Here is a 24,614-nt window from a genome sequence, read left to right as displayed (position 1 = left end):
ACTACACTGCTCATTGTCACATCTTAAGTTAGCTAACGTTAGCAGAATGCTGGCTAACTAGCTAGCTAACGTATCGCCACATCAAAAAGAGCTAGCCTAATGACAGACAGGTTTGACTCCTCTTTATTTCTCTTGTATCAATAAAGAAGCTTAAAGGCATAATTTTGCTTTCTTCCTAAAAGTTACCATTGTGAATATATCCTTCTATCACACGTGATCCTTGCTGTCAGCTTCTTGAAGCAGCAGCTAGCTCAACAGAACTGGCAAACGGTAACTAGGTTGGGACCACTAATTAATTTTTATCATTGACGGAAATGAATGGGAAGGTTTGGGCACTTAGAATATATTTTAAAACACAATATGTTCAAAAAGGTGAGACACAGGAACATCATTTGGTTAGCAGCGATGTAAAGCACAAGCAGTTTGAAGTAAACTAGCTTAAACATGCAAATGCAGAAAAGGTCTGGACCTTTAATGCTGCTCTTTTCATTTACAACGGAACAAAAACCAGTTAGTCCCAAGATGCTTTTGGGAAAACCAGCTGACAAGTGGAACTGCAAACTAGTTTTCAATGCAATACAGGTTCAGCTACTGTACATGTACAAATCATCCATTAATGCTACATAGAAGAACTGCTATTCAGAAGCAAGACTAACCTCTTTTATCATAAAAGCACTAGTCAGAAACACTTGATTTTATAACGGCATCATTTCAGTGTTCAAATTGATTATTAGTTTATTTTTAAAGTACACAAGATGACTGCTGTTGAGCTGATTCAAAGACTGTCACAAACTTCTCACAATAAATAACGTCCTGGACCAGATTATTAAAGACTGCATATTCTCCAGTGCTTATCAGAGGGATTTTCACTAAGTAACAGCACGGCAAACCTTTAATCCACAGGTTAATCCCCTGGAATAAGGCCATTTTAAAATGAAGCGTTACACACTAGCCTATAGCTTCATCGTGGCTGGACGCATTTTAAGAGTCCATCTACTGTTTTTTTATTAAGGCAGACATGAGTGTAACTTCACTGACAAGCCACAATATTGGTTGTCCACGAGAGATAGTGATTCAGGTTGAAGAAACACAATATTGCTTCTACTAGGATAATGAGAATTACACATTGAGAAAAATATATCCATGTTCTTTCACCTCACATCCAGCACCAGCGTCGTTTTATATTTCTCACAATAAGTGGAAAATTACAGATTTTAAATGCCACAAATGCCGGAAACAACACCCTATTGGCAGTTTTTCATCACTTACTGTTATTGGGGAAAAAATCCTCAATGGGAGATGAAAGATAAGTTAAACTGTGACACTCTAGCGTACTGCATGACAACATATCAGAAAGCATGGCTCTAAAAATCAGACACAAATACAATTTTGTGATACAGACATGATGATCAACATCCCACACAAACTCATAACATCCAAACAGAAATGATAATAAATATACTCTTAACAGAACATAGAGAAGCATTTTTTTTTTTATCAATCTATGAAAATGTGTGTAAATGACACTTTGGAAAACAGGCTGCATGGATCATTACAATAGAAGGAAGGTCTATCTATGTACAGGACTGGTTCAACGTTTTCCTGGCACAATGTTTACTAAGATGCAAGGAGAGGAGGAGATGGGAGGAAAGGAAGGGAGGGGGCATTAGTGGAAAGAAGAGGATGTTTAAGGAAAGGACACAAGAGGAGAATGGACACAATGAGGGAAGGAAGGGACATCTGCTTTTTTTTCTGAAGACAGAAAGGACATGACAATAAAGAGAATGGAAAGAAGGACATTTAGGAAATGACATGTATGAACTGGACAGACGAAAGAAAAGGACACCGGAAAAACAAGGATGATAATTTGGGAAAAGAATAAATGAAACGAGAAAGCATAAAACAAAACAGTCAGAGGGGGAGAATGAAAGAAGGAGATTGGAACAAGGAAGCAAACTGAGGAGACAGGAGGAGGACAAATAAGGATGTAATAATAGGGACCGTCCTCTCAATGAGACAAGAGAGGAGGTGAAGATAAGGAAGGAGGTTCATCAGAAGGAGGCGCTCCTTTCTACTGTGGAAGAGCTTTCAGAATGGCGTTCACCTCCTCTGCAACGGCCGTCAACGCAAACTCAAATTGATCCTGCAGGAAGAAAAGAAAGGGAAAAAAGAGAGAATAAGAAGGTGAAATGTACTGATACAGGTGGGAACAAAACTCTGGAAAGCAGAGTGCATTCGTCACAAATTTGATATCAGTGATAAATGCTGCCAAAGAGCCCTTCGGCAAGATGATGAACCTGGTGCACCTGCAAGAAGTTTTGGCTGGGTAACGAAGTCCTACAAAATCCTACTGTAGCTCCCCACACTTTTATAGTTTCAGCTCAATTGAGGCCCTGTTTACACCTGGTATTAACATTTGTCTCAGGTGATCCGATAACAAGTGGACATCTCTAAGTCTGTTCACACCTGGCATTAGAGTGCGTCTACATATGAGTCTCAAGTGACCATTTTGTGATTAGATCTCGCTACCCCTCTCTATATGCAAATAAACACATACATCATTTCTGTTTGCATAGGCCAAATGCATTCTTCTTTTTAACTGGAAGAAGTAGTTTTCAAAGACCTTGGCATGAAAAAACTTCTTTTATGACCTTTTTTGTTGTTCTTTGGCACTTTAAAATAACACTGTTGGCACACAAATGAGTTTGTACTTATGCCTATGCAAGGACGCGAGCTGAATAGGCGGACCATCAATCCGGCCCAGGACATGTCAAGGCCTTACTGCACTAAGTCGTTTTTTTTTTTTTTAAATGCGTTTTTTTTTTTCTTAATCCATCGGTCACACACACAGAAACCTTGCAGACTGATTCCGATGTGTTTTATTATTGTATTTGTGTGAAAATTCACAATACGTGACAAAATGAAAAGAAACATTTCCTTCTTTGCCTGTCTCTACTGGAGTTACCTATCTGACGGATGCGAAAAACATAGACAATCAAACCTGTTCTGAAAATTTCAATGACGGCCGAAAGTTTCGATCTCAGCATGCAAACGTGATTGACACAACATGAGGTCAGATTTATTTTTAGACGTGCGACTCAGTGTGAGAAGGTGTGTAGCACCTGCTGCTCCAAGAATGTGGCCATATGAGGCCAAGACCACTTCCAAATATGGTCTGAGCGATCAGATCTTGTTGATCTCGCATTCGCTGCCCTCACACCTGTATTTAGGGCTGTCCACTTGTGATCCAATCACTCATGATGGACCAGGTGCAAGCAGGGCCTAAAGATCTCTTTGAACAGTGTCATATTAGCTGTCCATGTTCCATGCTCTGAGTTGCAAAAAAATCTCAGTGCAAAAACATTAATCTGCCTGCACCTCTCAGCCATTTATTTCTAAAACAGGTTCCACAAGATACTCGCTTTCCTAATCCTTCAATTGGTGGTTATCGTTGCTACCTGAGATTAAAGCTGCAGACACTATCCTGGGCTGGAAAAGAAACTATCCAATCCTCCTCTGCATGTTTAAAAATAATTCAATGTCTAGTATATTTCAGTTTATGGTGGAAAAAAAAGATCAGGCAGCAATGAACGGTGTTTCTTTGGTAAAGGTGCTGCTACAGAATTATCTGTCATTAATGTAATTTTAAGTAATTACTGCATTAAAATGCCCTCGTGGCAAACGTATCAACTTGCCACTTTATTTTGATATATATCATAATTAGAGGACGTACACTTGCTTCAAGTTTAGTTTACTGTATCATCACAGAAGGAGGGAGATAAACGGCCCAAACAACATCTTCCCTCATCGAAATCTGAAATGAAATCCGAGTGCTGAGGCTGGGACTCCTGACCATGAGGGGAATCAATGTGTGAGGAACTCAGCCAGAGCGCCGTGACAGCCGCTTGCTCAGGATACATGGTTTAATAAAGCCTGGATCGATACCAGCAATGTTTTACACACATCCTGGCTTTCCTTTCTAATTATGTTCACAGATCAGCTGGTAATTGAAGTTTCCAGAGCTGGCCTGGCGTCACCCTGCGTACAGTGTGACGAGGAATGACTCTGGCTGTTTTAGGTAAAGCTCTGAGGCTGTGCAGAGGTGTGATTTACAGTGTCTGTGGAATAAATTATACATCACAGGTCACCTTTAAAAGGTCCATATTGGGGAGTATCAAACCAACAAAGGAATTAAAACTTTAAATGTTTAAAATTAGCTAAAATTTGTGTTTAACTTTTGTGACCTCTATTATTCACTTTTCAAACAGTTAGAAAATGATATGAGGAAAAAACTCCATGGAACTCTATTTCCATTTCAAGTACTTATTCATTTTTATTCAGTTCATAAAACTAAGTCGGCTGCCTCAGAACTTCTGATAGTGCTACCCTGGGAGCAGGTTTTAGCACAGATTATCACCACCCATTTGAATTCTATACATATTCCTCTGTGATCTGCGCAGACCTGACTATAATCCCTGTTCAATTACTTTTCAGAAATCGATTGATCTTGCCTGATGTGGAGGAATGAGTCCTAAAAAAAAATCGTAAATCCAACCTATCTCACGACGGGGCACGAAGAGTACCAGTCAAAGCTAGACTTTCAGATAAAATGAAGTTTTAATAGGGGTGTGATTCATTGTTAGAGAGGCCGCACTGGGAGGTGGAGGTCGCAGGTTGGACCCCAGCAGCTGTCAATGACTAAATATCAGATTCAAGAATGACAAGATGGCATTTGAAGCTTTGTGGAGATGATACATCAAACTAACTTTCTTTCCAAACTCTTGACGGTGCAGAAATATCTTTAGCTCAGACAGAAATGTGTATGCTGCTCTAAATGAACGTGTGTCAGATTACACTGCATTTGCTACAATACACCACTGTAAGGTACAGCCACTACCCTTTAGTGCAGTAAATCTGGCCCACTTGTAACAGCAAAAATGATGTCATGTCACAGGTGAACATGGGTAATAAAAAAGTATTGATCAGTAAACAGTGTATGAGAGAAGCGCTGTACTTATTGTTCCTAACACGATGATGTCACACTTAATGAGAGTTAAATGAGAAGATCGATACAACTCATGAAAACACATCAAGGAGATGTAAAGTGCGGCCTGTGACGAGCTGCCGTGCAATGGCGGGGGAAAGTTGCAGCTGCTGCTCCGAGCTGGGGCCGTGTGATTCTGTGGCAAAGTGCAGCCAAACTAAAAGTCGGGAATAGCTTAACTTTTATAAAACTGTGGCCAGAGAATACCCACATCTAATGAGTAAATAGAGTCACACTGACCTATTTTACAAAGAATTTCTTCCCAAATTTCTTCTTAGCTTAGCATAAACACTGGAAGCAGTGGCATCAGCTAGTCAGGGTTAGCTCTGGGTTCACCTCAAGACCTGATCTTGCATCCACGTTTGCCTCACTTGTGTCTCTACCTTGCGTCTTCACTCCGCCCTCGTAAGACACAGGGAAGGGATGCGAGGATAGAGGAAATGAGGAAATATGCCTTTAGAGAAATGAAACGTCCCCTGAAGCATCACATGAAGCGATGCCCATTTCCGATGATGGCAGCAGCTGATCACAGGTGGATCAGCTATTAGGAGGCTTTATAGGCTCCATTAACAGCTCTAGAAACTTTTAATGGAGTTTGTGTCTGCACACACATAATGTATAAATAAATGTATTGATATTCAGATTGTGAATTCATTATTTAATAATCAAAAATATGACTATGGTGTCTTTTGAACACTGGAAATGATTTATTAGAGCGAATATTCCAGGGAAAACTGAAATTCTGTAACTCATCAACCCAATGCTGAGGAATGATCAGCCTCACATGTGACTGAATGGAAATGACAATCACTGATATAAAAGTGCTTCTTGCTGACAGACAGGCTCTCTCTGCATTTAACTGTATTGACAATAAAAGTTGATGAAGGAAATAACAGACCGTGAAGAGAAAAGTCTTTAACTAGGCTAGATGGTGAATTAGAAAACAAATAAAATATAAAACTTGGGAGTGATACACTTGAGTTTAATCTCTTATCTGTCTTCATTCTGGTATGAAACTCCAGTGATATTGTAATGTATTAGATCAGTCCAATCAACTGCAGCGCTGCGCTGTCCAATCAATAACTGATATCCAATCAGGGGGGCGTGTTGTGTGTGGTGTGCATTTAAATAATTGGGACCTCCTACATGATGGCGAGTCACGACTGATTTCAGGGACAAGTGATTGAGGATAGAGGAGTCGAGGAGGGATACTGGGATGAACCCTCTCCTCAAAGTTAAAAAATATGCACACCAACATCTCTAAAGCTCACTTATTACCAGCTGCCACAGTGAGGTTAGTAGTGTTTTCACCTTGTGAGTCTGTGTGTGTATTCACAAGTCACAAGTCGCTGTATAGCAGCTGATGTGATCATATTGCAAGATGGTCTCTAGTTATCATGCTTAATCTACTTTGTTTAACTGCTTGTTTTATGTTTCATGAGGCACTGAGTGAAATGTCATGTCAGCGACAGAGATCGCGCAACCACAAATATTTCTGACTTATTCTTCTGACTACACAATCCATTCATCTTGTAGTTACCAGCACCTTTTGCTCTGTGGTAAATGATATGTGAAAATCTCTTACCCATTGTGTGTAAATTAATGAATCACTCCCAGTGGGGTCTTTAAAATGTAAATGTTAGATCGTTAAAATAGGTTTTTGTTTTTGCAGTGTATCATCTACAGCCTACCTGCCACAAAACACAAGTTTTCCGCATCAACAAACAGACTGAGGTGTGTGTGTGTGTGTGTGTGTGTGTGTGTGTGTGTGTGTGTGTGTGTTACCTTGGTCTGAACCATTCCCGGCCTCTGGTCCCGCAGGTGCTCCAGAGTCGCTGCAATATCAATCTCCTTGGCACCTGTCACACAGACGCGCACAAACACAAACACACACACACACAAAAACACACACGTAGAAAATGGTGTTGGATTGTGTTCAAAGCGCCAGCGAGATAATCCAGCTAACATCTGTCAATCTGGTGTTTTATACCCACTCCCTTTAGAACAGCAAAAGGCGATTACATTCATCCTCTTTGCACAAACAAACACACACACACACACACACGCACACACACGGACTCCACAAACAGCTAGGTGGTGGTGTTTTGTTGTCGGGATGAAAAAAGATAAAGAGGGAAAAGAAACTGTTGGAGAGGGCTGTGTGAGGGGAATCACAGCCCCACATGTCTGTGGCATTTTTAAAAAGAAACTGAGCCGATCTTAAAGCCCCTCGTTGCTCTTTGATAGTCGTCCTGTAGCCTTTGAGCTCATGAAGGTTGCCCACCAGAGCTCTGTCAGCCCCTGCCAAAATCTGACATGCCTGTGTGTGTGTGCATGTTTGTGTGTGTTGGTCCCAGTTTACTTGCCAGTCAGCTTGTCAGCTTGTCAGCGTGCCAGCCTGGCACGGTGCCCCACAGCTGATGACAGCGTGGCTGCCAGCAGTTGGCTGAATGACCTCTGACCAAACACTGGTCAGATCATCAGACATTGTAATGACAGATTATAATACTTTGAGAGACGTGACTGATTTTTAAACTACACTCAGTTAAGTGAAATATCTTTTCAAGTGGAGTCTCCTTTCAAATCTAAGTTAATAGAGTTGTCTACATAATTAAAACGAAGTACCTTAAATCTAAAGACCAAATAAATATTCAGGGTCATATGCACAGTCTGTTTGACATTGTCTTATATGGCTGGGTGATATAGAGGAAATCAAATATCAAAATAGTGTTGACTAAATACCTCGATACTGATATTGCGATAATATTGTAGGGTTGACTACTGGTCACAATGAAATTAGTGATAAATAATAACCAGTTACGTGGATACAAAGACAAAGTGGGTAAAGGCAAATAAGCAATCGCAGCGCTGTCGTCATCTGTTTAGCTCGCCTCTGGTCTGCCTATATCAGATACAGCGATGTGATTGGTGCAGCTCGGTTTCATGGGCATAGGTAATGAGCATCATTACTGATTGCCAGAGTGACTCCCTGAGCAAATTCAAATTATGCTCTCCCGAGAACTCTGGATTTCCAGGGTACTAAAGCTCAACAATAAAGTAAAACACTACGTAGATGTAAGTTTGCAAAAATCTTTTTCTACCTGTTTGGACTTACTGATGTTTTCAACACCTTGCCGAGACCAAGCCGGGTGGAGCGGTGGCTGTTCTGCATCATAACCTTCAAGATTTTACCAAACCTGACACTTGATTTTGGTTTTTAAGTCTTGTGCCAAGTTCCAGTCTCTAAGATATCAAGTTACACCGCAGCAAAGTCCAAGTCAAGTCTCAGGCCTGACTCTAATCCAAGTCTCAAGTCTCTAGTCTACTGGTTTAGGGTCATGTCATTAACCAAATAGTTTCTCTATATATTTGGCTGATAATATTTATTCATCAATGTGACAGATGCACTGACAGTCAGCCTCTGGACCTTCTTACAGGCAAACATATTTTTGCTGTATTTGTGTTTTCAGTTATAATCAGGGTTGGGGACTAACAGAATACAAGTAACTTAGTTGCATATTTAAAATACAAAATATGAGAAACCAGTCTGTTACAGTTTGAATTGGTGGTCTTCCGAAAACAGTTGCTGTCTTTAAAAATAGATTACTTGAAGGTTTTACTTTATTTGTTCTTGTGCTCTAACACTGTGTCCTAACTAAATGCAACATGAGCGAGCCTCAGTTTCATTGCATTGTTTTCTCCGGAAATGTCCTTACTAACCGTGATCGACGCAGTGCTGCTGTTTTTAGCTGAACTTTTGTAGGATGCCCTGTTGATATTTATTCCTGTCGGTTGCTTTGAAAGCTTGACATTGGACAATGACAGGCTGATTCGTGAGGTTGAAGTGACAAAATTACTAATACGATATCTCCTTACTTAACTGCAAAAACCCAAGTAAGGCAGCATCTGGCTGGAGGAAATTCTCCAGGGAGCTTAAAGTTTCTGGTAAATCACCATTGCTAAAAACAGCCTACTTCCTGTTGGCTATATTGTATGTCATTTCCAGTAAATATCAGAATGTGTAAGGTGTTTTCAGTGTAAAGGGTACAAACGTAGAAGGATGGGAAGTACTTGCTCATCTTTCAAGTGGTTACATCTCCATTTGATTGTGATTTGTTTACATGATGTAATAGAATTTAACAGATTCAGTGTGGACAGAGAGAGACACTTCTTTGATGTCAGGAGATAATAAACAGATTTTTAGAAAAATGCACAGCCAGGTACACTGCCATGCGTTTTTAGTATGGAAATATAAGACCCCCCCAAAAAAACGACTAAAAGTATCCAAAGTATTTAAAATATGTTAGTTTGAGTAATCTAATTACATATGTTACAAATTACATTTTAGAGCATGTCTTCAGTAGTCTGTAGTTGCATATGTTTTAAAAGCAATCCTCCCAACACTGGTTATCATTTCATACACATGCAATTATCAGTAAAATTTACATATAACATCAAGTTTTTTTTCATTTCTTATAGTTAATAAAATATTTTCAGTAAATTAAATTACAAGAAAGGTGGGTTTCTTGTGATGATAGAGGTTTTGTGTGGGAAAGGGACATTAGCTGATAAATTATTATTGAGTCTGTTTTTACATCCACATATCAAAGTGTCCTCAAAAAACACATTTGGGTCAGGCTCTATGAGGAAAACAGAAGTGCAAACTTGAAAATTGAAATAAAGAAAGGTAAGAAAAGAACACTGAAGTAAAAGTATTCATGTAATGAAATAACAAATGAAAAGAGGGACTTCTAAGGTTTGATGCTCTTAATGTACTTGTAGGGGAAAATGAAGGTGTTTTAAAGGGATACATTTGTCAACAAAATATATTACATAATTTTGAACGAATATCTCCTGGCAGGCAAATGAAGTTAAAACTCACACTGAGCTTGTAATGGCCTTATGTCAACTCATAATGCCAGAAGAGCAAAACTAATAGCCACAGGTATACAGCCATTATTGAAAAAAGGAGCAGAAAGACAGAAAAAAAGGAGAAAGAGACGATTTGAAAAGACAGAGGGGAAAAATAGATGTTAAAGGGAAAGGAAGACGTCTGAAAGCAACAGACAAAACAGCTGAAGAGATGAGAGACAGAGAGAGAGAGAGAGAGAGAGAGAGAGAGAGAGAGAGAGAGGTGGGAGCAACAATTAAATTCACAAAGAACAAGAGAAAGAAAATGCATTTAATTTGTTTTCTCTCCTCCTCCTCTATCCAAATTCTGTGGAAACAAAAAGCGCAAGAATTCTCTTTGCTTCTTTCTTGTTGTGACACATAATAACATTTCTTTTTCTTGCCTGCATGAAGAGGAAAGTGAATGGTGGGAGAGCTGCTCATTCACACCATTTTCTTATTCTGTTTCACAGGTTTTGTGAGCTTTTTTTTTTCCTTTTTACAACACAATAGACTCCCTTCTAGCCAGGAAAGCTGCAACACGCTACTCACTGCTTTAGTTTTTCTTGTTTTTCGGGGGGAGGACTTAACAAGCCGAGGGCTATTGTGCAGGTTCTGATAAACCTCAAAATGGACGGTATTAAAAAAAAACTTTATTCGAGCTTTCCCTCTTTGCAAAACTCTCCCTTTAAAAAGACTGTGGATGCATGAAAAAAAAAAAGGAGGAACGGTACCCCAGCCTCATTTTTAACTCCTCTGCAAGACCCTCGCTTCGGGGTGGAGGTCGAGGAGGAGGACTGAAGAGGGTGGGAGGGGGAGCCATAGAAGAGGAGAAGGAGGAAAGAAAGGTAAAAAAAGAAAGACAGGGTCCTTGAGAAGGCCGCAAAAGACCCCCGAAAGCTGAAGCCGAGGACCGCGCTCACCAGCTGGACCTGGGAGAGAAAAAAAAAAAAAAAAAGGCAAAAAGAAATGGAGAGATGCTGAAAAGCTCTCCGGCACTCGATGGGTTTCATTCGATTCTTAAGATGAAGAGAAGGGTGGCGGGTGGTGGAGGTGGCGGTGTGAGGGGTGGGGTGGGCATTAGAGAGAGGGGAGGGGAATGAGGGAGCCCTTTGGAAAAGAAGAAGAAGGGAAAACAAAACGTGAGAACCACAGCAACACCTCCTCAACCCTGCAACACCGCCATAATTCTCGGACGAATTTACAATTCATTCCTTGGGAGAAAAAGAGTGGGAATGGAGAGAGAGGAGGAGGGAGGGAGGGTGGGTGGGTTAGGGAGTGATTTTGTCTGAGAGGGAGGAAGAAGAGGAGGAGGAGGTGGTGGTGGGAAGTGGCTTTGATCAGGATGGAGGAAGCCTGCAGACCTGGGGGCCTCTAGCTTCTCAGGACAGACAAAACCCTCCAAAATAAGGGGGGTGGAGAGCTGAGAGCAGTGATGTAGTGGAGGGAAAACCAGGAGGAAGAGCTTTCATAAAGTTTAGTTACTCACAGAGGTGTAATTCAAAAAAGACTTAATAAATTACCATAACTGGGAATTAAATTATGTTCTCTATATTTTGATAATCAGATGCCTGCCTACTACCTGCAGTGGGTCAGTATAGTTGAAGTATTTAGTTATTAGTAATTAGTAATTTTGAGTACCGTTGAGCCTGATGATGTCATCAGGGTAATTTGGAGCCAGGTTTTGAAAGGTCATGGAGGTTTAGGGAGCGTCTAAAAAAAGATGCTTATAAGTCACATTATGAATAGTGTAGTGTTTCATAGCTTGATCCACATAGGGACTAGAAGTCAGGAATTTTCGGACTCTGCTGCATGATTTTGAGTTTTTGAGGCTAATATCAGTATTGATGGTGAGTTTGTGAGTCAATAAGACAGTCAAGATTTCACTCTTAAAAAAAGGTGGGTGTACATATTTGCTGTGATCTGCCCATGAGAATTATGTATGCTCTACAGGAGTCAACAGCGACATTACTTTCAGCACAGACTCGGGTTGTTCAGGTTGGACAGAGGGTAATGATGTTGTTTTATCATGCTGTGATAGAGAGTATAGTATGTGAGGAATTTCAGCTTGGTTTGGTAATTTATCAGTTAAGTTAAAATCACAAACAAAAACTGGTCCACACAGCAGTGAAAGTGATGGGGGTGAGGGAGCAGTCGCCCTGCCAAATACTCTTTAAAAGCCTCGGGAAATTATCGCAGACCCCTCCCATGTCCTGTATTCAGAATACGAACTGCTCCCATGGGGTAGACACTATAGGGTTCCAATTAAATACAGGAGGCGATACCTAGAGGTATAAAACCTCTTTCAACTGTGTGTCAGTGAATCTCTGAGTCTCAGGACAAATGAAGGGTGTAAAATGAGGGGCAGTGTTGCATGTATTTGAATGCGCTTTACGTTTGCTTCTGTACTGTGAATGTATTTTTATGTGGCAGCCTTTCTGTCAAGACAAATTTCCCTAAGGACAATTAAAGTATTCTTGAATCGTGCACATAAACAAAACCTTTTTGATAAAGATCCCTTAAATGTGTTTTTAAAGAACTGCGATTTGGGGCCTTTTGGGTCCTAGCTAAAGGCAAAAAGTCCAAAAAATAATCTTTAATCTTTATTGTGATATGCAAAGTATGGGTTTGTAACTTCACAGCTGAAAAATACAAACTACAGCCCTTCCCAAAAAACACCCACCGATATCTGGATTTTGTGGTGGGAAAGGTCACAACTGGCATTCATTCCAGCCCATTCCTATTCTGATTTTGGCATCAGATAGCACAAAGGCACCTTTCGCGGCAGTATGATACGCTGCTGGGTAGCTTGTAATGCTGCTGGCAACAACGTAACATAAAGAGATGGAAAGTTCCTACACAGTAGGTGGGAACGAGGTGAATGGGTCCAACAAACCCCAGATTTTCACCCTGGAGCCCGCTGTTAGCTTCCCGTGTTAGTTTTAAGCCAAACCAGTATGTTTTTTTCTAGACCTTACCACGCGCTTTTGTTGCACAATGAAATAAAGGTGTTTTACTGATGATATAAGTGTATTTTAAGAAAGACAATTCATCTAACAAGCAAAAATTGTACTTTGCATGTGAAAATGGAACTGTATTTTAAAAAGACAATGCATGTAGCAAGTGTAAATTGACATGCTGTCCAAAAACATCAACAAGAGATGCAAGAGGCTACCTAGCATGCAATATTTAGGTGCAAAAGTCCACTGACAAAGCAGTGATGTTTGACGAGTTGGGATGAGACTGCGTTGTTTTAGGACAAATGGCTCGTAGTAGTTGCGGGTATGTATCGGCTCCAGCTTCGGCTGGCAGTGATGGAAACATGACACCTGGGTGGATAGCTAACGTTCGGCCATTTTCTGACATGAACTTTATAAACTTCTGCAACTCTTTCTATGACTCTCAGCCACAATTTCTGTCTTGAATATCAAAATTATTCGGCACACAGTTTGAAAGAGAGACTGAATAAGTAATTGATATAAAAAGAAGTAACTGCCATAAAACTTTCACTGGCCTCCATGCATGTTCTGCTGTTTACTAACCCTGTTTTTTGGCACATCCATGATAATGAACATGACACCCCAGAACAGGGTTTTCACATGTTACCCATATATACAGTACAGGCCAAAAGTTTGGACACACCTTCTCATTCAATGCGTTTTCTTTATTTTCATGACTATTTACATTGTAGATTCTCACTGAAGGCATCAAAACTATGAATGAACACATGTGGAGTTATGTACTTAACAAAAAAAGGTGAAATAACTGAAAACATGTTTTATATTCTAGTTTCTTCAAAATAGCCACCCTTTGCTCTGATTACTGCTTTGCACACTCTTGGCATTCTCTCCATGGGCTTCAAGAGGTAGTCACCTGAAATGGTTTTCCAACAGTCTTGAAGCAGTTCCCAGAGGTGTTTAGCACTTGTTGGCCCCTTTGCCTTCACTCTGCGGTCCAGCTCACCCCAAACCATCCCGATTGGGTTCAGGTCCGGTGACTGTGGAGGCCAGGTCATCTGCCGCAGCACTCCATCACTCTCCTTCTTGGTCAAATAGCCCTTACACAGCCTGGAGGTGTGTTTGGGGTCATTGTCCTGTTGAAAAATAAATGATCGTCCAACTAAACGCAAACCGGATGGGATGGCATGTCGCTGCAGGATGCTGTGGTAGCCATGCTGGTTCAGTGTGCCTTCAATTTTGAATAAATCCCCAACAGTGTCACCAGCAAAACACCCCCACACCATCACACCTCCTCCTCCATGCTTCACAGTGGGAACCAGGCATGTGGAATCCATCCGTTCACCTTTTCTGCGTCTCACAAAGACACGGCGGTTGGAACCAAAGATCTCAAATTTGGACTCATCAGACCAAAGCACATATTTCCACTGGTCTAATGTCCATTCCTTGTGTTTCTTGGCCCAAACAAATCTCTTCTGCTTGTTGCCTCTCCTAAGCAGTGGTTTCCTAGCAGCTATTTGACCATGAAGGCCTGATTGGCGCAGTCTCCTCTTAACAGTTGTTCTAGAGATGGGTCTGCTGCTAGAACTCTGTGTGGCATTCATCTGGTCTCTGATCTGAGCTGCTGTTAACTTGCGATTTCTGAGGCTGGTGACTCGGATGAACTTATCCTCAGAAGCAGAGGTGACTCTTGGTCTTCCTTTCCTGGGTCGGTCCTCATGTGTGCCAGTTTCGTTGTAGCGCTTGATGGTTTTTGCGACTCCACTTGGGGACACATTTAAAGTTTTTGCAATTTTCCGGACTGACTGACCTTCATTTCTTAAAGTAATGATGGCCGCTCGTTTTTCTTTAGTTAGCTGATTGGTTCTTGCCATAATATGAATTTTAACAGTTGTCCAATAGGGCTGTCGGCTGTGTATTAACCTGACTTCTGCACAACACAACTGATGGTCCCAACCCCATTGATAAAGCAAGAAATTCCACTAATTAACCCTGATAAGGCACACCTGTGAAGTGGAAACCATTTCAGGTGACTACCTCTTGAAGCTCATGGAGAGAATGCCAAGAGTGTGCAAAGCAGTAATCAGAGCAAAGGGTGGCTATTCTGAAGAAACTAGAATATAAAACATGTTTTCAGTTATTTCACCTTTTTTTGTTAAGTACATAACTCCACATGTGTTCATTCATAGTTTTGATGCCTTCAGTGAGAATCTACAATGTAAATAGTCATGAAAATAAAGAAAACGCATTGAATGAGAAGGTGTGTCCAAACTTTTGACCTGTACTGTATATACATGCTAATTTTGGAAGAAAAAAGGGTATATGTAATGGCAAACTGCCCAAAACCTATCTTTGGTATTTCTCCCTTTATATCATCTTTTTCTTATTCATGTACACAGCATTTTAGGGTTGAATCAGGTCAAACTGGCACCAATTTGTACAACTTTTCTGCTGTCTAAATTTTACAAATCATCATCGAGTTTTGCATGTAAAATATTTATCGAAATACTAAAACTACAGCTGTCAGATACATGAAGTGAAAAGTACAATATATTCCCCTATAGAAAAGTAGAATTTTAAAGTAGCAGAAAACTGACAAGTAAAGTATGTTTATCTCAAATATGTACAAAGCACAGTAGAATGACTTGATCATCATCATCATCATCATCATCATCATCATCATCACTGTACTGAGCAGATGCCAAGGAAATGAACCTTGGCATCTGCACACTGAGACTAACAGAGCAAAGAAAAAAGCCAACTCCCAAACATAAAGCCTTGTGTCATCTCTGCAGGGTAAGATTCTCCCAACTTCACTTTGTGGATTTTCATGTTTAATTTTAAGAATAACATGATTCTGTATGAGGTTAAGAGATTGCACGATGCCTCGGGTTTATTTCAAGGGCAATTAGATAAAATAAAATATGATTGGCTGTCAAAACTCCAAACAAAGCTCTGTCTCCATGAAAATGTCTCTGTCAGCATCAACGCTCTAGTTCCTTTCAAACTGAGTTATACGTGCTGGAATCCACTTTGATCCTCACAATAACCTTCTTTAACACCTACGACACCTTCTGATCTTGGTCTGAATCCGTTACGCGTTTCCCTACTCAATCAAAAGACCTTCTCTCATTGACAAAGAGTGTTAAGAGAGTTAATCAGCTATTCTGTTCATTTACACCTCAGAGTACACCATGAAGGTCTGGCCTCGGTTTACAACTGTTTTCCTTACTAGTAGAGTTATCAAACATAAAGACCTTAAATAAATGTGAAGCCAGAGCTAAAACTCTGGTTTTATGAGCTTGAACTCTTCACACAGAGAGTAAAGAAGCTTTAAAAAGAAGTTATGATGATACTCGGGTGGTGAAGGTATGTCTTCTGCATTTTGGGGCTGCGGACAAGTGAAGCTGGCGTGTAGAAAAACAACTTTAGTTTCAATAAAATGAGCTAAAAATTAAAGTTGACATGATTAATTTGGCATTTTAATACACTGTTTTTCCCAGACAGATGCTTAGTTTTGGAACTGGGCTGGATAGCAAAATATATTTTTATTTCTTATAGTAAATTTGGGATTCTGGACACAGAAGGGTACAAAGGACTTTCCCTCCTTACATCCACCAAACCCTAACCCAGCCCCACCCTTCTCTCCCAGGTCCCTGGGTGCTGAGGAGGGGCCCTGATCACAGTGTGACAGCCTCGGGAAAGGCTCCTGATGCCCGACTGACCCTTTGATCGAGAATTAAAGACCCAGGAGCTCGTTCTGCTACAGCAGCACCACCACCACAGGACACCTCACACACACACACACACACACACACACACGTACGTACTTCTACAGAGAAACAAAACGGTATGCAGACACATACACACATGCAAAGTCTGTGCAAACAAACTATGTTCAAATCTTCATCAGAAATCAAACATTTTTGGAAACATTTTACTTAATTCAGTTTATTAAACACTGCATATTTCAACATCTTAACATTATACTTAAGCATGAAGTCATTTTCCACACTGCACCAACCATGGTGTTATGGAGAATTACTTCACTACTTGTCCTATGTAGTAATTACTTTTTATTTATGAAAAGTCGCTCGTTAGCTACTTTTTCATACAATTAAATAGAAAAAAATAAACTACATCTGTGTGGTGTTTGGAAAATAAGGTTTTTCTTAAGGCAATGCGATATAAGAAGAACTGTACAGTGACAACAACGAAGTGCTGTCTATAAATCTAAGTACAAGCTCAAGCTCAAAAACCAACCTAATCACATAAACTGAAGAGGTAAGAGTCACTTGTTCCCAAAAAATCAATCTGACACTTAATTTAATGTCATGTCATGAACCGCCGCTGCCCCGTTAAATATTCAGTCCCCTACATAATTACTACACCGTGTTTATTATATCATGCTCTAATTATAGTAATTATCATGCACTCACAATGTGCTCGAAATGCACTGGCTGTGAGTCCTGATGACACTTCAAATAAAGTGTTCAAGGTCAGCTCTGTTGGATAACTACTCTGTTGGTAGACTTTAAAAGTGGGAACGTACTCCTTGACGAAACTTCCTCTTTTCCACCGGTGATTCCACCTCTCTTTCTGTCCTCCCTGTGTCACGTTTCTACTTTCTTTGGATTTTAAATGTGTTTAATTGTCATGATAGAGGAGAAAGAATCTGCAGTATGGTGCCAAAGAGGCATAGCATCAACTGAGAAATGAAACAGATATTAATTAAGGAAAAACTAATGAATATATCAGTGTTTGTTTTCTCTGGCTCAGGGGCAACAGTGACTGAGTTGTGTTAATGGATAATATTAGTTTTACCTACTCATCACTGTAATTATCTAATTAAATGTCATTATTTTCTATGCATTCATCCAATTAAAAAAAACCTGACAATTAGTGGTTATATTTTGACAGAAGTGTTTATTTTCTCTGTGTTGTGTTAAGTATGGGAGGACAGGGGTTGCTATGGTAATGCCTCTCCACGAAGGCAACGAAAAAAGTGGTGGTGGTGGTGGGGGGGGGGGGGGGGGGGGGGGGGGGGGGGGGGGGGGGGGGGCAACACACTCACCTTTAGCCATCTTGTTGAGGACCATGTCGATCAGGACGTAGGTCCCACTTCTTCCTGCACCGTCACTGCACGTGTGGACCAGGGCGCGGGACACAGATGGGGGTTGAGAGGAGAGATGAAGACAGACAAGTATTAATTAAATAAAACAGTTTGTCAGATCATTATCTCTTTCATGATAATCTTTCTTTTCATGATAATAAAGAATAAAAAATAATCATGACATCAAAGATGTATTATCATTTTTAAGATAGAGATTGCAATGGTATGAAACCCTCTGCATTCAACATTCACTGTATGTAAACATAAAAGTTTTTATTGCATTAAATGTTTACTTGTTGCTATCTGCACACGATGGTTAAACCTGACGGAGCTAAATGAATCTACTGTAGTTGCTTCTTACTGAGGTATGTTCTCTTCTCATGATGGACACTGCTTTATAAACTCATGAAGACAGAATTTTGCATTAAATTAAATCTAACCTTGAAGTAAAATTTTACATTAGAAATAAAATTATGTCAAAAAAAGGGCTCTGTCTAGCCTTTGTCACTGCATATAAAAAACTGTTAAGTCACTCTTGTAAAAAAAGAAGTAAATTTCCATGTTTCCCAAATACTTTTTTTTTTTTTTAAAAACTTTATTTGATTTTCAGTGAACATTTAAGCACACACACCCAGCCCTCCATGGACACCCAAGAAGTAAATAAGTAAGAGAGAGAATGAGAAAAAAAAATGGATAAATAATAATAATAATAATAATAATACAAAAAATATCATAATACTAATACCAGTGATAACATTTAAAAAATACAAATAATAAAAAATAAGCAAATAAAATAAAATGTAATAATAAATCATTATCAATAGTTTACCTAGTAGGAAAATATTCTGCATATACACATAATCATGTTGGGCATTTTTAAGTATTTGGTGATGCAGCAAAAAAGGAGGGAAAAAAAATTAAAAAAGGTGATTTCTGAAAACCGAAAAAAGAAAAAAAAATGGATTGGTCAATTATTACATGTTTACTTCTGTTGCTGAGACTAATCAACCAGCCACTGTTTTCCTCCTTTCTTATTTATTGGAACCTTCATGCATTAAATTTGGTAAAAAAACAAAAAAAAGTGAATTACCTGTTGAGATTGTTATATTGAGTTACATAATACTTCAGGTTCATCAAAGTCTTTCCACAGGGAAACACTGTGAGAGCTTCACATACTGCTACATTTTGTCCGGGCAAAAGCAGCTCACCTGCTCGGCTGCTGTTACTGTGTTTACTGTAACACCATCAGCAAACCAGATCTACAGCTACAGTTTTTGTCTCCTGCCATGATCTTCCATCATGTCGACTTTTACAAGTTCAGTCTGGCAGCTGTGTGTTTTCATCCAGACAAGAGGCAATAAACGTTCTCTCTGTGGCTGCTGATGCAAATTCAAATAAGATTTTAAACCAGTAAAACTGATTAAATCTGAAGTGTTAACAAGCATTTAGAGAACCGTGGCAGCAATGCCAGCAAGTCGGCTTGTCCCACTGCTGCTGAAAAATCACACAGTAAAGGTGCGGCACATAACACCCACAGATTCACTGTAACAATACGACTTCTTTCATATCCTCCACCATATTCATGTTATTGGGTTCTTTTTTTTCCAGAGCGGAGACAGACGTAACCTGACTTCAATGTTAAGCAGGTGAGCAGCAGTCTGAGAGATTTAATATGTCGAGGTTTATGAGTCTTCTAATGCTATTTCAAGGGGATAAACAACTTCAAAGGCGTACAATTATGGAACAGGAGGCTGGAATGGGTTTTATTTTGGTCAGGAAATAACGTCAAAAATTAAATCTGTTTAGCAACAACAGCAACGTTACATTTTTTTGTTTAATACAGACATAAATGCATGTTCTCCCCCCCAAAAAAAAGAAAAAGAAAAAAAAAACTGAATGTGGTGCATTAAACAGAATTAGACTCTGTAGTATATGTGGAGGGAATATTTTGTATCCTAGATTTATTTCAAGTGTTGAAAATTGATGTCTGCACCCGTACCAGTCTATTTCATGGGCTGGCGTGTAATCCAGCAAACTCAAGTGTGTGTGTCTGTGTGTGTGCATGTGTGTGTATTCTTGCAGAGAAAAACCAAGACCCTAGTGGAAATGAAATATTCAGAAAGTACGGACGCATGCCAGCTACCACTTACACACGCGCGCGCACACACAGCTGTTTATTCCAACACACCCAGTGGCAGTAATTGAGCAGGACCACCACAGTATCAGAGTGTATGAGTGTGTGTGCACATTCTACGCAGATACTACTATCTCTCTGATCTCAGGTAGTTTGTGTGTGTCCATCTCTCTGTGTGCGTTTGTGTGTGTGTTGTACAGGTTATTACGCTGTGATTAGATCTGTCGTATCGCTGCACCTCGCCAAGATCATTACAAGGCGATCAAAGATATGTGATGTGTGTGCGTGTGCGTGTGTCAGCAGAAGCCTGAGGGCTGTGAGTAAACATGTCAAGATGTCTGCTGCCTTCTCTCACTCCTATTTAAAATGAGAGACAGAGTGGGACAGACGAGCAGAGAGAGGGAAAGAAAAAAAAAGACAAGATTGAGAGCGATAGAAGAAAGAAAAAAAAGCTTTGAAATGACAAAAATTGTAAAAAAAAAAAAAGACAGAGAGAGAGAAAGCTAGAGAGAAAGAAAGAAGAGAGACAGAGAAATTCTCCGAATGCTGTGATTACAGAATTTGGGCATCTGCACTCTTCTGTTCGCTCACTTCTCATCCTGATTGCTTCACTCTGCTCTCTGTATACATTAGGGTGATAAATGGCCGTGCACAGTTGGCTTTGACAAACTCGTTTGAAAGCTCTCAGTGAAAGTCTGCAGGATGAATGGGACAGTTTCTCCATCCTTTCAGTACTACAGCTTTACACGATTGGCTGGCTGGGTTTAGGGATGAGCTTTGATTGGTGCAAATCAGAGGTTACATAACAATATCATTCCCTCCTCTCAAGGCCTGGTATGTGATATTAAAAAAGCCACCAGGTATGACACAAAAAATGTTGCAAAGACCTTAATAAGCATCTAAACACAACAAAATCCTGTTTTTTGTACCAGGCTGTAAACATGTTTGTTTTAGCTGTAATGTTGGACATATGAACATGGGGACCTACGGGGTTTTGGAGCCAGCCTCAAGTGGCCATTCAGTGAACTGCAGTTTTTGGCACCTTTGCGTTGGCTGTATTTTTCAGCCTCTGAGGTTGCTGCTTGGGGATAACATGCAGATTTTCTTGCCCCATTGACCCATCGATTGGTTGAAGAGTAGATAGAATTTCAGTGGACCAATCATCACACTTCCTGTAACACCTTTATATACATTAAGTGTGTGCATGATGACTCTATTCAAGCAACCTCTAAACCAGGTAACAAACTGTCAACTGGAAGTTTCACTATGTTTCTAAACACAACTTTTACTTGGAAGGTAACTGAGAAACTTGAGGATGATCTGTGGCTGATGCTCCATAAAGACAGGTTTCATACTCTGGTGCAGCCTGACAATTTAGCCAAGAAATGTACAGTTTCATCGTCTTCAAAGAGCAATTCCACCATATTAAATAATATATCACTTAGTGGAGGAGTGAGCAGACAGACATAACGGCTATCTGTTATGGAAGTTATTTTTTTCCTCTCTAATCCAATCATTGCAGGATGTTTCCACACAAAAAAAACCATGGCAGATTTTTCTGTTAAATACAGATTTAATTATGTCTCACTGGTCTGGAGTTATTTCCTGAGGTGGTGGGGGTGTGCAGATGTGATAACACACACACACACACACACACACACACACACACACAACAGCTGCAACCCTGCCTACTTCTATTTACCCCTCTCTCGCTCTCACCCACTGGCTCCAAACAACACTCTGCAAACTTTGAAGTGCCTCCAATTAAAAGTTACCGTCCTCCGTGGACAGTTTGTCAAATTAAATCACAACTTTTTGGCTAATTTCTCGTGTAAAACGTTTGTCGCTCGCCACACGCTGACAAGTGACATGAGAGCTTGTGAGAATTTAAATGGTAGCTCAGACTGGATGACAGAAACCACAAGGGCATGCAAGTTCAGCTTCAAATCATCTAAGCAAATCGTTTATCAGTAAAGGGGCTGTTTATCTGCTTGTTGTCAAAAACTGACATCTTACTCAAGACAAACCAAATTGTATAACCCTTAATATATGCTAGGACCATTTCAAGACATAAAAAAAGAAATACAGACTGCTGTAGTTGTTATGATACTTGCCTGCAGTGGACTATGATAGGACACGAGCGTCCCCTGTAGCACTTGTTAACTTTTCTGTAAAAAACACAGAACAGAAAAACAAGCTTAGTGTTAACATCACAGGTACAGAAACACACAGTAGTACATCATGTGTCTGGGCTTTAAAAAATAACAGTCACAAAGAACAGCATGCAGAGCACAGTGACATCTAACTTTTATTGGATGAAAATAGACAGAAATGTTCCTCAAGACTGTTAGAATTTTCATTAAGATGGTTGTACAACTTTGAGATCAACAACTTATGGTTAACATTTTGTAAGCATACAGCTCACTATGTGCCCCATACCACTTACCAGACCTATACATTTTTCATCCAAAGTGTCTTGCAGTAAAACTGATTCTCAGCACCACTTCCAAAATGACCAAACCACCAACCAAAGATTAGAAAAACTTTGGTGAATTCAGCCCTGAATATGACTCAGCAAAAACACTCTTGATACTTCGTTTCATCCCACGTAAGTACCAGAGTTCACCCCCAGAGAGTGTCATTAATGAGTGTATTTCAACATTTAAGAGACTCGAGTTATTTCAGCATCTCAGACAATCAAGGGCAGAGTCAAAGATGTAGAACCTAGAAATTTAAAAGAATTAGTTTCAAATTTTTTGACTGTTATTCTTGTTTGTATTGGGTTTTTGTTCATCTGCCCCAATAAAAACATGACAATAGCACAGGACTTTTACTCTGACAAAATTAAAAAGACATATACTTCACAAATCGATGCAGAGAATGCACAAACAGGTGCATACAATAGTCACAATGCAAGAAATTAAGTGTTTGATACTCAAACCAACCCAAACCCCATAAGTGTTCCCTAATGTTGAAATGGAACCTTGTTACAACCAAACTTGAAAGCAGACTCAACAAGATGGTGAGTAGGCCTTGAAATATTATGTTGTCCTCAGAAATGTCTAGATTAGGACAATGCACACTTGCGTAACTACACAACACAGTGTACAAAATGTTAAAGATGTGCCGTGTATCATGATTGGACACAAATATACAGTTGGAAAATAATAAAATACATAGTGAAATCTATCAAAACAATGATACTGTTGGTGCCAATGCGTCTCCAAACCAAGACCACGTTTCCCACGTTTAGCAGTCAAATGTTTCTTCTTTGGTTTTATTATTAAGACTAAACATGTTAAAAGTGATCATATTTTTCCTTCCAACATCACAACAACTACCTAAAACTGTGGAAGATTGAGCTTCACGTCCTCTAAAGGAAGAGCGCCTTCTTCCTGTTTGGCACTGTAAAGCGACAGCAGAATCAGTCCCAGCAGCTCACAATGTTTTATTATAATACAAAAAGTAGCAATTTTTACTATACTTTTCCTGCATTGATGGAAGCAACTTGCTTCCAAGCAGCATCCTGAAATGAAGAAAACAGAGCTTCTTTCATACGATGTTAAAAGTCACATCAAAGCAAGCGTTGAAAATGGTGCATCCCTTTTTTATAAATTGTGGTAAAAACTTCACACCTTGTTCATCAAAATGCACAGCAGCCAGTGCATCTACACAAAACCCAGCTTCTATCTGAGCAAGAAGCAGAGAGCCGTGAGTTTGATCCCAGCTGGAAATCATCTCTGATTCTATTTCATGGTGATAACTCGAACAATATTCAGCAGGAACATATTATGTAAAGGCACAGTGTGTGTGTGTGTGTGTGTGTGTGTGTGTGTGATCCATAATGCATCACTCAGTCAAGGAAAGAAACCTCAGACCTGCTTCAGTTTTTTTCTTCCTACAACTGTAAGTTTCCACAGTCGTTTATGTTTGGAGTGAATTTGGTGACCTTCGTTTGCTCCTTGAAATCTTTTCCACATTTCAACAAAAAAAAATCCCCAGACCTTAATTTATTAAAACACTTTTTCACCACTGCTAAGATTGTTTTAGACCTATTTTTTTTTTTTTTTTTTAACTGAGATTTGGTGGAAAGTAAAGCCAAACAAAGGGGCGAAAATTACATCATCCGTAGATCACATGATGGCAACTGCTATCTCTATGACAACCGAGGTGTGGTTGAAAGGTCTAGAAAAAGCTAGTAACTGGACCTTGATTTATGTAGGATTTAAATAAATACTTAATGGTAATTCCAACATCTTTTAATGGATTTATTAATACACATTTTTTCTAATGGTCTAGTGCACTGAAATCATAATATATCCAGACTCACATGAACATGAAAAAGCATTAAACATTTTCTACTATCACAATCACAAATCCAGAAGCTGTGCCAGAGGAGTGGACCCAGGGAGAGGAACACCAAGTATTCAGTAAATGTCAGGGTGTCCTGCAAATGTGCTTTTTATCCAACTAGTT

General features: G+C 39.7%; 1 protein-coding gene across 2 annotated transcripts in view; it reads right to left on the bottom strand.

The window, feature by feature from the left end:
- Positions 1–440: 440 nt before the first annotated feature.
- LOC117272151 (receptor-type tyrosine-protein phosphatase N2-like) overlaps positions 441–24,614 on the bottom strand; it is a 315,897-nt gene continuing 291,723 nt past the window's right edge. For both annotated transcript variants that reach the window (XM_078172961.1, XM_078172962.1), the window contains exons 20-23: positions 22,259–22,306; positions 17,966–18,036; positions 6,830–6,903; positions 441–2,143 (exon numbers count right to left, since the gene is read on the bottom strand). In XM_078172961.1, the coding sequence (XP_078029087.1) occupies positions 2,072–2,143; positions 6,830–6,903; positions 17,966–18,036; positions 22,259–22,306 (265 nt within the window). In that variant the 3' untranslated portion in view covers positions 441–2,071. The remainder of the gene's footprint in view (positions 2,144–6,829; positions 6,904–17,965; positions 18,037–22,258; positions 22,307–24,614) is intronic.

The sequence above is a fragment of the Epinephelus lanceolatus genome, chromosome 12, assembly GCF_041903045.1.
Source record: "Epinephelus lanceolatus isolate andai-2023 chromosome 12, ASM4190304v1, whole genome shotgun sequence".
Lineage (NCBI taxonomy): Eukaryota > Metazoa > Chordata > Actinopteri > Perciformes > Serranidae > Epinephelus > Epinephelus lanceolatus.
Note: the sequence above shows the minus strand (reverse complement) of the source record. Positions and strands in the feature narration are given on the sequence as shown.